General features: G+C 53.3%; 1 protein-coding gene across 4 annotated transcripts in view; it reads left to right on the forward strand.

Moving 5' to 3' along the window:
* Positions 1-13,540, forward strand: part of Pde2a (phosphodiesterase 2A) — an 89,865-nt gene extending 76,325 nt beyond the window's left edge. For all 4 annotated transcript variants that reach the window (XM_070035084.1, XM_070035085.1, XM_070035086.1 and 1 more), the window contains 25 exons: positions 1,154-1,213; positions 1,902-2,055; positions 2,252-2,304; positions 2,501-2,575; positions 2,671-2,712; positions 3,158-3,226; positions 3,403-3,533; positions 4,249-4,360; positions 4,797-4,836; positions 4,944-5,007; positions 5,354-5,426; positions 5,540-5,717; positions 5,957-6,069; positions 6,690-6,767; positions 7,749-7,871; positions 8,296-8,366; positions 8,647-8,769; positions 9,015-9,102; positions 9,289-9,336; positions 10,311-10,385; positions 10,523-10,622; positions 10,820-10,932; positions 11,282-11,320; positions 11,461-11,567; positions 12,135-13,540. In XM_070035084.1, coding sequence (XP_069891185.1) covers positions 1,154-1,213; positions 1,902-2,055; positions 2,252-2,304; positions 2,501-2,575; positions 2,671-2,712; positions 3,158-3,226; positions 3,403-3,533; positions 4,249-4,360; positions 4,797-4,836; positions 4,944-5,007; positions 5,354-5,426; positions 5,540-5,717; positions 5,957-6,069; positions 6,690-6,767; positions 7,749-7,871; positions 8,296-8,366; positions 8,647-8,769; positions 9,015-9,102; positions 9,289-9,336; positions 10,311-10,385; positions 10,523-10,622; positions 10,820-10,932; positions 11,282-11,320; positions 11,461-11,567; positions 12,135-12,345 — 2,340 coding nt within the window. In that variant the 3' untranslated portion in view covers positions 12,346-13,540. The remainder of the gene's footprint in view (positions 1-1,153; positions 1,214-1,901; positions 2,056-2,251; positions 2,305-2,500; positions 2,576-2,670; positions 2,713-3,157; positions 3,227-3,402; positions 3,534-4,248; positions 4,361-4,796; positions 4,837-4,943; positions 5,008-5,353; positions 5,427-5,539; positions 5,718-5,956; positions 6,070-6,689; positions 6,768-7,748; positions 7,872-8,295; positions 8,367-8,646; positions 8,770-9,014; positions 9,103-9,288; positions 9,337-10,310; positions 10,386-10,522; positions 10,623-10,819; positions 10,933-11,281; positions 11,321-11,460; positions 11,568-12,134) is intronic.
* The last annotated feature ends 238 nt before the right edge of the window (positions 13,541-13,778 follow it).

The raw sequence follows: 13,778 nt of genomic DNA on the forward strand, positions 1-13,778 counted from the left end.
CACCTGGCACTCCCAGGACAGCCTCCAGCCCACATGATCTCCCTGCCTCCAGTTCTGCTTGTCCTGCCCGTGCTTCAGTATCGAGGCAGGAGGCCGCCCTGATGCTCTACCTTCTGGCCCTACAGTCCAGGTAGTCTCCATTGTCTTCAGGTGTGAGGTTCCAGGCCTCCAGCACCACACCTAGGAGGGAAGATGACAAAGGGGCCCCCAGTGAAGGCACTGTGGGGAGCCCTGCTGGTAGTGAACAGCTCTGAGTAGGTGAGGAAGCTGATGAGTAGGTAGGAAGCCTGGTTGGAGGGCCTGAAGTGAACCCCTGGATGGTCCTATCTCCCTCTCCCCACGTTCTTCCTCCACACCCAAGCAAGGCTGAAAGGAGGAAGAGACTGAGTTTGAAAAATGGCCAAGGGGAGCCCTGTTGACTGGCACAGGGAACTGGGAGAGAGACAGGATAATGGGGGTGGCAGGGAAGATGATCCTGGAGAGGGAAAGGAGGGCAGGAATAGGTGAGGCTGTTTTGTCATTCTCCACTTTTGTGACTTGGGACAAGTCCCAGGGGAAGCAGATGGGGCTGTCTTAACCCTGCCATTTTGGATAAGTCCCATGGCCTTGGCTCATCTGCAGGGAGGGGGGAGGCGGGGGGAAACCTGCATCACACAGTCGTGAGAATCCTGAGTAAGACAGAGAACTCCAGGCCATCCACCTTCCCATCCGCCCTGCACAGGCAGAGCCCGGTTCCTTCCTTAATCCAGACTTAGAGGCAACTCAAACTCTGACTTAGAAAGAATGAAGCTAGGACACTGAGGTGAATTCTACTCATTCTATGATCAGAGTCTGGAGGGCCCCACAGTGGGGGAGACCCTGGGAAGGGGGGTCTAAGACACACACACCCCTTGACACTCTACACCTTGACTAAGCTGACAGGACACAGTGACTGTCCCATGATAACAGTGCTGATGGAAAATAATGGGACAGAGACAAAAAGTTCTAGTCTGTATCTGTAGGAGCTATCTGCGTGGTCAGAAGGATGGGTTTACCATGGAGGTCTACTGAATGGAGCATGTCTGTTGCTGGGGGCTGGGGTGTGTTGGACACAGGGAAGGCACTGTGGCATGGATAGGCCAACAGGTCACAGCACCCTTCTCTGTCCTTCCAGGTGCACTGTGGCCAGCTGAGTGACAATGACGAGTGGAATCTGCAGGCAGTGGAGAAACACGTGAGTGGGGTGGGATGTGGTAGGATGGACAATGAGCTGGACAGACCTGGATTTCCATTTCGTCTCCATGACATCCAAGCTTTGGAACCCTGAGGAAGTCTCAGAGCCTGCTTCACATCTGAAAGTGGGCTAATCCTGGGGGCTAGTGACTCATGCCTATAATCCTAGTTACTCAGGAGGCTGAGATCTGCGGGTCATAGGGTTCAAAACAAGCCTGGGCAGGAAAATCCCTGAGACTCTGATGTCCAATTAATCACCAAAAAGCCAAAAGTGAAGGTGTGGCTCAAGAGGTAGAATGCCAGCCTTAAGAGACAGCACCTTGACCCTAAGTTCAAGCCTCAGTACTGGCATTAAACAAAAAATAAAAGATAAATAAACAAAAGTGGCCATAATAATGGGAGTTAAATGCTTTGTGCCTGACGTTTTAAGATTATAATTTTAACAAGGACCAAGGAACTCTCACATGTGTTAGAGACAGAAATATCTGTCTCTGCCTAGTTTCTGAGAGCAAGAGGAAGAGACAGACCCTATACTTGTCCATGAACGAAGGGACAATGGGACTGAGAGCTATGGGTGCTCTCGGGATGGAGGAATGAGGAGGACTGAGGTGTTTGGGACAGAGCGATGGGCCCTGTGGACAGAGTACTGCTGGAGTCCTGTGGGCACATTGATCCTTTGGTCACCCCAGACCCTGGTGGCCCTGCGGAGGGTGCAGGCCCTGCAGCAGCGTGGGCCCAGTGCGACCCTTGGAGAGATCCAGAATTCCCTGGTGGAGGTGTCAGAAAACCAGAAGGACAAAGTGGAATACACGGACCAAGATAGAAAGATCCTGCAACTGTGTGGTGAGGGCCCCCAGCCTGTGCAGGTTATGAGGGCGGAGCAAGGTAGACCTGGAGAGGAGCAGGGGGAGGCGGGGGCCTCTGGGGGGGTGGCCTAGGAGGTGGTGCGCTCGTGTAGCTGGGGGAAGTCAAGGGCTGGTGGGGGAGGGCACCTTTAGGGACCAAACTGCCCTCACTGACCAGTGTCCTGCCCTTGCAGGGGAACTGTATGACCTGGATGCCACCTCTCTACAGCTTAAAGTCCTCCAATATGTGAGTCTGTGAGCACCACCCTTATTCCCCGCCCTGTCTCCCATCAGGGACCCACTTCCCCTAGGACTTTAGATCTCAGTTCAGGAAGTAAGGCCCCTTTCCCCCACTTCCACAAGCTTGAAGAGCCTCAAAAAGGAGACAGGGTGGGTGTGACCTTAGGTTTGCAATCAGCCCTTTGTTCTATCTCCCTTCTCAGCTGCAACAGGAGACCCAGGCATGGCGATGCTGCCTTCTGCTAGTATCAGAGGACAACCTGCAGCTCTCCTGCAAGGTGAAGGGCCAGGTCCACTGGGTGCAGGATGTGGGTGGGACAAGAAGCCAGTGTCTGTCTTTGCAGTAACTGGTCCATACCTCTCTGTCTCTCAGGTCCTCGGAGATAAAGTGCTAGGGGAAGAGATCAGCTTTCCTGTGAGTCCTAGTATGCATTCTTGGGATCTGTTGGAAGGGATGGGGTCCTCTAGCATCTCTTGGAATCAGGTGGGATTTATCTGGATCTTGAGATTTACTTAGACATGTCACAAAGAAATCACAGTATCTCACAATGTAGCTCCATTAGGAGAACTATCTACAGGAAGGTTTACTTGGAACTGGCTCACTTCTGTAGGAGTGTTTCCAGATAAGAATCTGTTGCAATCAATGAGAATCTTTGGAGCTTGCTTATACCTCTCCTATTTTGGGAAGACCCTAGAGTCTTCTGCAGCTGATTCTACCAACCTTTGCTCCTCCAATTCTCTGCTCAAAACTGACTTCATCTACTCCCTACTGGACTGCCTGAATCATTTGTTGAAAATTCCCATCCTGGAATTGATATGGGGACAGCTGGGCCCTGATTCAGCCTCTCCTTGCTCCTTAGTTGACCATGGGACGCCTGGGCCAGGTGGTTGAAGACAAAAAGTCCATCCAGCTGAAGGACCTCACCTCTGTAAGCCATGGCCTGGCTGGACCAGGGAAGGGGGAGAAGAGAGGCCTTGTGCTCAACCTGCACAGTCAGAATCTTGTCTGGAGATAAGACTCAGGGAATTCGTACCACCATAGAGGAGGGCTGGGGAAGAAACACATTCCCAACTACTCCCTGCCCTGATGCACTCCCCTTTGCAGGAGGATGTGCGACAGTTACAAAGCATGCTGGGCTGTGAGCTTCAGGCCATGCTTTGTGTCCCTGTCATCAGCCGGGCCACTGACCAGGTGGTGGCATTGGCCTGCGCCTTCAACAAGCTGGGAGGAGACTTGTGAGTTTTGTGGGATGACATGGGGCAGGAGGTGGAGCTGAGAGGTGGGGCAGGGCTCCCCTGGGGTAACAGTGTGGGAAGGGTGCACTCTCCCAGCAGTGGTGGGAGTGGAGTTTGGAGGGTCTACTAGGCTAATGCAGCTGCTGCTGGATACCTCTCCATTACTCATTTTGTTCCTTTAGAGCCATCTGAGTTCCCCTTCTCTGTCACTTGTCTCCCTTTTAGGATGGAAAGACAGTGGGAAGAGCAGGAGGACACCCAGCTCTGGCTTGGGCAAATTCCTAGTCTGAGGAAGGAGACCCAGTCTTGGTCTCCCATTAATTAAAGGGACACATGGCTCTAGCTTCAAGAAATAACCTATGTGTGCAGTTGTGCACTCCTGCAGTCCCAATTTCTGGAGAGCCTTTGGTGAGAGGATCCCAAGGAGTTCCAGGCTAGCCTGGGTATGATAGAGAAACCCTGTTTCAAAACCAAAACAGGGACAAATCGATAGCCTGAAGAAACCCCTTTTGGTCTGAGGAAGAGTAGAGCCCTTTGATCAGGGAGCCCATAGTCTGAGGGAGGGAGGTGTGTAGTAGAATAGCCTTAGTGTAGAGGAGAGTTATGATTGGCTGATGAATATCCCTGCTGCTTCCTGGCAGCATGGAAACGAGGAGAAAAGAGAGAGAAGCCTGTCTTCCTTGCCCTCCTGAGTGACTTCCAGCCCCTCCTTCAGGTTCACAGACCTTGATGAGCATGTGATCCAGCACTGCTTCCACTATACAGGCACAGTGCTCACCAGCACCTTGGCCTTCCAGAAGGAGCAGAAGCTCAAGTGTGAGTGCCAGGTGAGTAGTCTGCCTTGAGCCTCTTCCAGGAACCAACTCACCTAGCTTTCAGCCCCAGACCCAGAAAACCATCCAGCTGCCCTGTGACAGCTAGGTAACCTCATAACTTGGAAGTCTGTTTAAGGAGGGAAGGTCAGAGTAGTTCCCCATGCCCTGAGCAGGGGGCTGCTGGCACTGTATGTGAGTGCCCTCTTCTGCTCAATATGGGCACTACAGCAATATCTGGGTAGCAAAAACAGGATAATGCCACTCAGATGTTTCTTACATATCTTTGCTGGGCTATTCCACTGTTCCTCGGTAGACAAATGTCACTTCCACATCTGTTTCAGGACCCCTAGTGGAGGAATGAAAAGACTCTGGGGTGAATGGAGGCTGAGGGTTGGTTAGGGTGGTCCCTAACTAGAACTCCCTGTGATCTCCATTTCCCTCCCCTTAGGCCCTTCTCCAAGTGGCAAAGAACCTCTTCACTCACCTGGGTGAGTTCACTGCCCTTCACGCCAGCTATTTAGGGAAGACGGGTGGGAGGGTTCCACCTGGCACTCTGGTCTCACCACCTGCCTGGTGGGCATCATCTTTTCCCCAGATGATGTCTCTGTCCTGCTCCAGGAGATCATCACAGAGGCCAGAAACCTCAGCAACGCAGAGATGTGAGCGAATCTACCCAGAGAAGAGGCAAAAGAGGCTCCTCATCACCTCTTTTCCCCCTTCTCCTTCTCCTCCCTGCCTTCTTGATTGGTTGCCACTCACAGCAGGGTCGGGGCCAGATCAGTTTGCCACAGATCCTCAACTCCTAACAGTGCCTGGCACACAGTAGAGGCAAAAAGAAAAAAAAAAGGAAGAATGTCTGATGCCAGCCAACCCTGAAAAGAATGTCTCCCTTTGTAGCCATTCCTGCAAGGCTTCGGAAATCTGGCCATCACCCTAAGTAAAAAGAAGTGGGGACAGTTGGAAAAGGGTATCAGGGCCTTGTGAACCAACCTCTTCTCCCCACAGCTGCTCCGTGTTCCTGCTGGATCAGAATGAACTGGTGGCCAAGGTGTTCGATGGGGGAGTGGTGGACGATGAGGTATGGGAAGGAGGGTGCCGGGAGCGCAGGGGGATCTCCAGGGAGCAGGTTCCATGTCACCCCTGCAGCCTGACTAATGACTTCATCCTTCCCACTCCATCCTCATCCCGCAGAGCTACGAGATCCGCATTCCGGCCGACCAGGGCATCGCGGGCCACGTGGCAACCACGGGCCAGATCCTGAACATCCCTGATGCGTATGCCCACCCGCTTTTCTACCGCGGCGTGGACGACAGCACTGGATTCCGCACGCGCAACATTCTCTGCTTCCCCATTAAGAACGAGAATCAGGGTGTGGGCTCACGGCCGCCAGGGGCGGGGCCAGGGAGGGACCCGACTGAAAGAGGCGGGGCCAAGGGGGCGTGGTGATCGCGGGGGCGGGGCCAGGGGCGGGTCGACTGGAAGGTGGGCCGGGCTTCATGGCCATCCCAGGCTCCTGGAGCTAAAGGGATTAGGAATTCTCAGGCGTGAAATTTAGAGAGGGTAGGCCCTGCCAGATCCCTCCGTTCCCAGCTTCGCTCTCTTCCCCAGAGGTAATCGGTGTGGCCGAGCTAGTGAACAAGATCAATGGTCCATGGTTCAGCAAGTTCGACGAGGACCTGGCCACCGCCTTCTCCATCTACTGCGGCATCAGCATCGCCCATGTGAGGGGGAGGAGGGGCTGGCGCGGGACCCACCTCCTGCCCCACCCACCGGCTCTCCTAGCTCTGTCTTGATGGGCTGGGTGTTGTGAAATCTTTAGTACATGCTGGCCACCTCTGGATTCAGTATCCATTTGATAACTGGGGATACTACTTGCCCTGTCCAAATCTAAAGAACCATTAAGGGGGAAAAAAGTCTAATTGCCAAAACTATCCCTCCCCTTTTCTCTGGAAGCAACCTCAATTCAACCCTTTATCAGCTTCTTTTTGGCAAATGTTGGGGTTCACCGTGCGGGCCTATTGGTGGCTTTGGCCTGGAAATCCAACACATGTTCCTGATGTGAATCCCTCTTGGCTGCTTTTTCCCTGCTTTGGGCCTTGGATCCATCATTGAAGTCTTAGGATCAAGTGCTTCAAATGTTAAGAGGATGGGGGAGGCAAGCAAGAAAGCTCTGTGAACATGGGGGTGGGGTATGCCCTGCAGTCTGAGTTGTAGACCAAAGGGCTCTGGCCCAAATGGGACAGGAAGAGAAGGTTCTTTCTGAACCCTTTACACAAGTAAAGGGCATTTTGATTTCACAGATGCCTTATTTGAAGCCCCCTCTTTCCCTCTCTCTCCTCAGTCCCTCCTATACAAAAAAGTAAATGAGGCCCAGTATCGCAGCCACCTGGCCAATGAGATGATGATGTACCACATGAAGGTGAGGTTTACACAGTGTCTGTCCTACTCCAGACCCACAGGGCCACTTGTTCCTCTCCAATTTTTTTCTCTGCCTCCCAGAGTCCTTAGCAGCTCAGATCAAGGCCGAGATTTCTGACTGTTGTCTCCTGAGGCAGCAAAGGCAGACCTGGAGCAATGTGTGCCTCTTGCTCTGGCTTTGCTTTTCTCCTTTTATTTGTCCCTTTTCTTCTCTTATCCTCTACCTCCTTTTTTCATTTGTTTTTTGAGGCAGTCTTTATGTTGCCCGCCATGTTAATCTTGAACTGGTGAGCTTACTGTCTCAGCTTCCAAAATGCTGGGATTTCAGGCATGAGCCATCATGGCCAGGGCTGCTCCTTCCTTCCTTTCTTCTTCCCTCCCTCCCTCCCTCCCTCTCTCTTTCTTTCTTTTTTTGTCAGTTGTGGGGCTTGAACTCTGGGCCTGGGTGCTGTCCCTCAGCTCTTCAGCTCAAGGCTAGGGCTCTACCACTTGAGCCACAGCACTTACTTCCAGCTTTTTCTGTTTATGTGGTACTGAGGAATCAAACCTAGGGTCTCATGCATGCAAGGTAAGCACTGTACCACTGAGCCACCTTCCCAGCTCCTGCTGTTCCTTCCATATAGACCTGTTTCTGTTTCTCAGTTCTGTTTCTCAGTTCAGCTAGGATGGAAGCAGGTAGTAGGAGTCTCACAGGACAGAACTTGGTTTAAACCAAGTTCAATACCCAGGGAATAAGCTAGATGATTGGATATTATGGAAGGCTGGGAAGCCCACTGCTTCCCTGTCACCCTATCCCCTCCCCCTCAGTCCTAATCACCAAGAGAGGAGAGTGGTCATCTGCCCAGTGATGGTCCATAAAATAGAGGCCAAACTATAGTACCTTTTGAATGAGGGGGGCCTCCCATCTGCTATGGGAATTTGTGGATAAGAATCCTAGACAGAGAGGAAACCATCTTCTAATGCCCTGGCTTCCCCCGTTTAGGTCTCTGACGATGAATATACCAAACTTCTCCACGATGGGATCCAGCCTGTGGCTGCCATTGACTCCAACTTTGCCTGTTTCACCTACACTCCTCGCTCTCTGCCTGAGGATGACACATCCATGGTGAGGGGATGGGGAGAGGACAGGAGTGAGCAAGAGATTTAAGTTAGGTGTGCCTATGAACTTCCTGGTAAGGCAGTCATCATGGAAGGCTATGGAGGCTTCCTGAGAGATGGTCTGTGTGGGGCTGGACTCGATGATCATTAAGAGCTGTTCTGGAACCATGATGTCCAGGGCATGTGGCTTTGGGGTTTGCAGTCCCCTACTTTTTCTAATATTTTGTGGTTCTAAGAGTTCTTAGATCCTTTTGATTTCTGAAAGCTCACAGATCTGAAAATGCTTGTTTCAATTATTTCATGGCCTGCTGGTTTATGTTTGCAGTTCTAGAACTCCAAATATTTGAGTATGGGGGTTTGAGAAAGGGTAGAGGCATGATCCCCATCTTGATGCCGCCAGATGCTCTGATTCCCTCCTCTGTCCTCTCCAGGCCATCTTGAGCATGCTGCAGGACATGAATTTCATCAATAACTACAAAATTGACTGCCCGACACTGGCCCGGTGAGTGCCTCTCCCGGCACAGAAAGACCCAGTCTCCTCCTCCTGCTGTCATCCACTTTTCTATCCATTTTCCTCTCACAGCATTCTGGGGAGGGGAGTGGTGTCTTTCTGAGGATGACTCAGGGAGACCCAAACTTTTGGAGGTGGGGAGGATCCGTGAATGGGAGGTAACTCCCAGGCACTGGATCATAATCAATAGAGAAATGCAAAGAAATGAGACAAGGTAGAACCTGGAGGGCTTCGTGGAGGAGATCCTGATGACCCCCTTCTCCTTCCCCAGGTTCTGCTTGATGGTGAAGAAGGGCTATCGAGATCCACCCTACCATAACTGGATGCACGCCTTTTCTGTCTCTCACTTCTGCTACCTGCTCTACAAGAACCTGGAGCTCACCAACTACCTCGAGTGAGTGACAGCAGCTTGGGGCCCCTCTCTGAGACAAGGAAGCATTTCCTGTGTGACACCATTGATCCAGTCCTCTTAGCCCAGGGAGCAGGGTTGTACAGCCCCACAGTCACTGAATATGAACTGAGACGAAGGAGCCAGACACTCTAACTGCCTGTCTGGGCATGTCATCAGCTGTCTCTCCTCCAGGGGGCCCAGGGAGGCAGCTGTGGGTGACTTCTTTCTCCTTTCTGTGTCTCAATCAGGGACATCGAGATCTTTGCCTTGTTTATTTCCTGCATGTGTCACGACCTGGATCACAGAGGCACAAACAACTCCTTCCAGGTGGCCTCGGTGAGAGGTCTGCCCCTCCCCACGTGTCTGAGAGTCTCATCTCTCACAGCCTTAGGAGTGGTGGTAGTGGTGATGGGGTAGACCCAGCAGCACTTGGGGTGGAAGGAACAGGGCCAGGATTCCATCAACAGTGGGCTTTTAGGTCTGGATGTGAGGAGTGATGGAAGTTTTCCTGGACTTTTCCAGAAATCTGTGCTGGCTGCACTCTACAGCTCCGAGGGCTCTGTCATGGAGGTATTGCCATCCTCTCCTCTCCCCACAAACTCACCCCTATTCAGCCAGCCCCACAGCTGCATTCTCCAGACAGACAGACATCAAGAGCTGCCTCCAGGGCAAGCCAGGTGCAGTGGAGTCTGCCCAAGCCATCTTCACAAAGAGAAGACTGGGTACTCCCGTGCAGCTCCTCCCCCCATCCCCAGCCCCCACTCCAGTCTGGATGCTCTCCACTCCCCTTATCTCTTGGAGCTGGGAGAAGAACGGGATATTCCAAGGGGCTGGATGGGGCATGTCCAATAGAAGTCCACGATGCCCCTCCCTGCCCTTAGGTTGTAAGGGATCCATCTGTCTACCCCACATGGGTCTCCTAGGGATAGAGACAAAGTCTGAGATATCTCTGAGTAGCCTGCACATGGTACCAGGTGGTCTCGGCTGAGGGCAGGAGCCATATTTTCAAAGTCACCTTGCTGCTGGCTGCCTCTCTTGAACAACCCCTCCAGAGGCCGTCCCTGCTTACACATACCCCAAGAGACTCTCTTGCTGTCTCCTGGGAGGCCTGATGCAGCCTGGGTTCTGACCTCTGTCCCCTGGGATGTGCCTGTTCCTCCTCCAAGTGACAGCCCTTCACTGCTAGGAGACAGGGCCTTGCCCTTGCTTCATTATCACCGTTCCTGTCAGCAAACAAATGTTTTCCGCATGAATTAGTGTCGAGGATCATTTCAAAAATTCCTCTAGCCTGCAAAGGCCCTAGGAACTTACTCTGATCAGATCCTTCTCTGTGACGGCTGAGGGATCGGAAGCATCATGGAGCTGGCCTAGGACACGCCCCGAGTCACAGTGGATGGAAACAGAGCTCAGAAAACTGGAGCCCCTGCTTGCTCTTTTTGCCTGTTGTTGGGAGCTAGGGCTCCACTGGGCTGTACTGTCTCCCCTGGGGTCAGAGGTCAGGGACACCTCTGCCCCAGTGAAGCCCCTCCCTCCTGTCCCTTCAGAGGCACCACTTTGCTCAGGCCATCGCCATCCTCAACACCCACGGCTGCAACATCTTCGATCACTTCTCCCGGAAGGTGATGAGCCAGGATCAGGGGGGAAGGGTGGGAGCTGGCTGATACAGGAACAGAAGCAGCATGGGGGTGGGCGGGAAGACAACGGGTGGGGCATGTCCATCAGGAAGCCATGACACCCCTCCCCTGGCTTGCCCCAGGACTATCAGCGCATGCTGGACCTGATGCGAGACATCATCCTGGCCACAGACCTGGCCCACCACCTCCGCATCTTCAAAGACCTCCAGAAGATGGCGGAAGGTGCTTGCTGTCAGCCCTGGTGGGAGATGGGCAGTCCAGATGGGGAGCTGCCAGGGGACCCATCTCCTTTCTCCAGGATGATCGTACCTGGCCCCTTGGCTCCTATCAGGGAACTACTTTGGTGCCAGTCCTAGATTTGTCCTCAGAGGGGACACAGAGGCAAGACCCCTCTCTTTGACCTTGTCATTCTTACACAGTGGGCTATGACCAAACCAACAAACAGCACCACCGGCTCCTCCTCTGCCTCCTGATGACCTCTTGTGACCTTTCTGACCAGACCAAGGGCTGGAAGACCACCCGGAAGATCGCAGTAAGTGCTTCCCTCCTCAGGAAGGCACAGGCTACACACCCTGTTCACCCTGGGGACCTCCCTGAACACTCTGTGTGCTGAGCTCAGCTTGGCTGTACTTGAGGAGAGAAAGCTAGACCATCTCAGGGTGACTGATGAAGACTCAGAGAGGGGTACAGGCTTAATGGGACCCACACAGCAAGTGAGAGGCTGGTGAAAGGTAGGTTAGCACCCAGCTACTTCATCCCATTGAGGGCCATCCTATTGTCAGGCAATCAGTGGGGTATGTCACTGGGCCATAGTTTACTGTCCAAGGCATAGGCCTGGATGGATTCCATCCTTTGGAAATAATGAGAGTGTTTCCTTCCAGGAGCTGATCTACAAAGAATTCTTCTCCCAGGGAGACTTGGTACGTGTGGCATGACCTCAGGATGCCCAGGTTGAGGTTGGGCCCCTGGTTTGCAGCTGGGAGGAGACTGAGGTTAACCCGACCTGCCTGGGACCTGAGGGAGGAATAAGAGAGCAGGCCTGAAGACCTGGTACCCACAGGAGAAGGCCATGGGCAACAGGCCAATGGAGATGATGGACCGGGAGAAGGCCTACATCCCTGAGCTGCAGATCAGCTTCATGGAGCACATCGCAATGCCTATCTACAAGTGAGTGAGCCGTGAGCCCAGCTGGGAGCCTTGCACAGAGAGATGGCAGGACAGACAAGGGCCAGCTGTGGACAGCTTACTGAGCTTGGACTGGCCCAGCTCCAACTGACCCACAGCTTGTCCTGCCATGTTGCTAAGCAGGTCCTTCACTTCATCCTTGGTCCCCAGTGGAGACCATCAAGCTTTCCTGTGCCTGTCCTGTGGCCTCCCTGTGCCAGTCCTACCTGTGGTACAGCCTTCATCTTTATTGCTGTCGATACGCTGTGGGGGGGAGGAGGGGGAGGGAGGGATGTTACTGGTACTGGGGCTTGAATCCAGGGCCTGAGTACTCTGTCTTAGCTTTGTCACTCAAGGCTAACACTCTACCACTTTGAGCCACAGCTCCACTTCCGGTTTTCTGGTAGTTTATTGGAGATCAGAGTCTCATAGACTTACCTGCCCAGGCTGGCCTTGAACTGTGATCTTGAGATCTCAGCCTCCTGAGGAGCTAGGATTACAGGCATGAGCCACCAGTACCCAGCCATGCTTTGATTGTTGACTTCTAACTCTACTCCTACATATCCCCAGGCTGTTACAAGACCTGTTCCCCAAGGCAGCAGAGCTGTATGAGCGCGTGGCCTCCAACCGTGAGCATTGGACCAAAGTGTCCCACAAGTTTACCATCCGCGGCCTCCCAAGCAACAACTCGCTGGACTTCCTGGATGAGGAATATGAGGTGCCTGATTTGGATGGCACGAGGGGCCCTGTCAATGGCTGCTGCAGCCTGGACGCTGAGTGATGCCCTCCCAGGATCCTCCCTGCCCAGCTCTCCTCCACAGCCCTCTACCAGTCTGGCCTGAAGCACTGGGAACCAGAGCCATGGGTCCTGGCTCCTAGACCAGGACTTCCTGTGTGAGCTGGGCACTGAGTATTGCTCTTCCTGGGCCTCAGCTTTCTTGTCCATAGAATGGAAGCAAGACTTCTAGCCTAGCAGGACTTTGCCATTTCTCGGAGAGCAGAGGGGTGACCTGTGAACAGGCCCCTCTGTGCTGCACCTCTGACTATACCCTGACAAGATTCCCCCCCAAGTCACTCTTTCTCTGAGCAGTCCTGGTGGATCCTTCTGTTCCCTATTCCTACCCCCACCAGATCTGTGGCCATTTCTCCTGCAGACCTCTATCCTTTGGGGGTGTCCAGGATTCCTCGTAGAAGGGGAAGGGGGACACCTGTTTGAGCATAGGGTGGGAAACACTCTCCAACTCTTGCTGGAGGACTAAAAGCAGCCATGAGCAAAGGCCCTGAGGACTCCTCTGTGTCTCTGGTGGCATTGGGACCTGGGTGTTCCCAAGGAGAAGGCCACCAGCCTGGCAGCTCAGTGCTCTGGGAGAGGGGCTCGGGTGGAAAGCAGATGAGTGGAGAGGCAGGAAGGGTCCTCCACTGGGAGACAGGCCCAAGTGTGTTAGCTGTTTCTTGCTAGCTGTATGATCCAGGGCAACTTCCTACCCTCTCTGGGCAAAACAGGACAGTGAGACCATTGGTTCTCTAAGCCTTGCCTGAAATTCACATTCTTACAGCATCATGGAGTCCCAGCAGAGGCAGTGGGAACATCTCTGCCAGCCTAGGGCACAGAATGTCCAACTTGGAGTCCCTCAGTGTCCCCCCTGAGAGTCCCCCCTTGGCCTGAGCCCCCTCTCTCATTTCTGCCGACCAAGAAAGGCCCGGCCAGGCTTCTCTCCTCTTCAAGGCCATATCCACCTGTGCCCCAGGGCTTGGGAGACTCCCGAGGGCTGGGTCTCTTGGGTGAGCTCAGCTGCTGGCTTCACTCTTCTGTTTCCTTCTGTGTGTGTTGTGGGCAGGGGAGGGGCCACCTGCCTTACCTACTCTGAGTTGCCTTTAGAGAGATGCGTTTTTCTAGGACTTTGTGCACCTGTTGTATGTGGTCCCGTGGGCTGACTGCTTTGTACATGAGAATAAATCTATTTCTTTCTACCAACCTTTCCCCAGGGAGGCTGTCTGTGGACTTTATGTATGGGGTAGAGGGGAAGCCAAAGTGGGGAAAGCAAATGCTCTTTGGAGCTGCTCACTCCTGGGGCTTAAAAAAAATTCTCTTCTGGGAGGGAGGGAGGTGTCATAGACCTGTTGGGGGGAGGGCCAGATGATGAAGGATGGGGTAAGTGGAAGGTTGAAGCAGTCAGGGATTCCTCCTGGAGGAGGTGGCCTAGACCTCCTTCT

The sequence above is a fragment of the Dipodomys merriami genome, unplaced genomic scaffold, assembly GCF_024711535.1.
Source record: "Dipodomys merriami isolate MVZ:Mamm:240054 unplaced genomic scaffold, mDipMer1.0.p SCAF_25, whole genome shotgun sequence".
NCBI lineage: Eukaryota > Metazoa > Chordata > Mammalia > Rodentia > Heteromyidae > Dipodomys > Dipodomys merriami.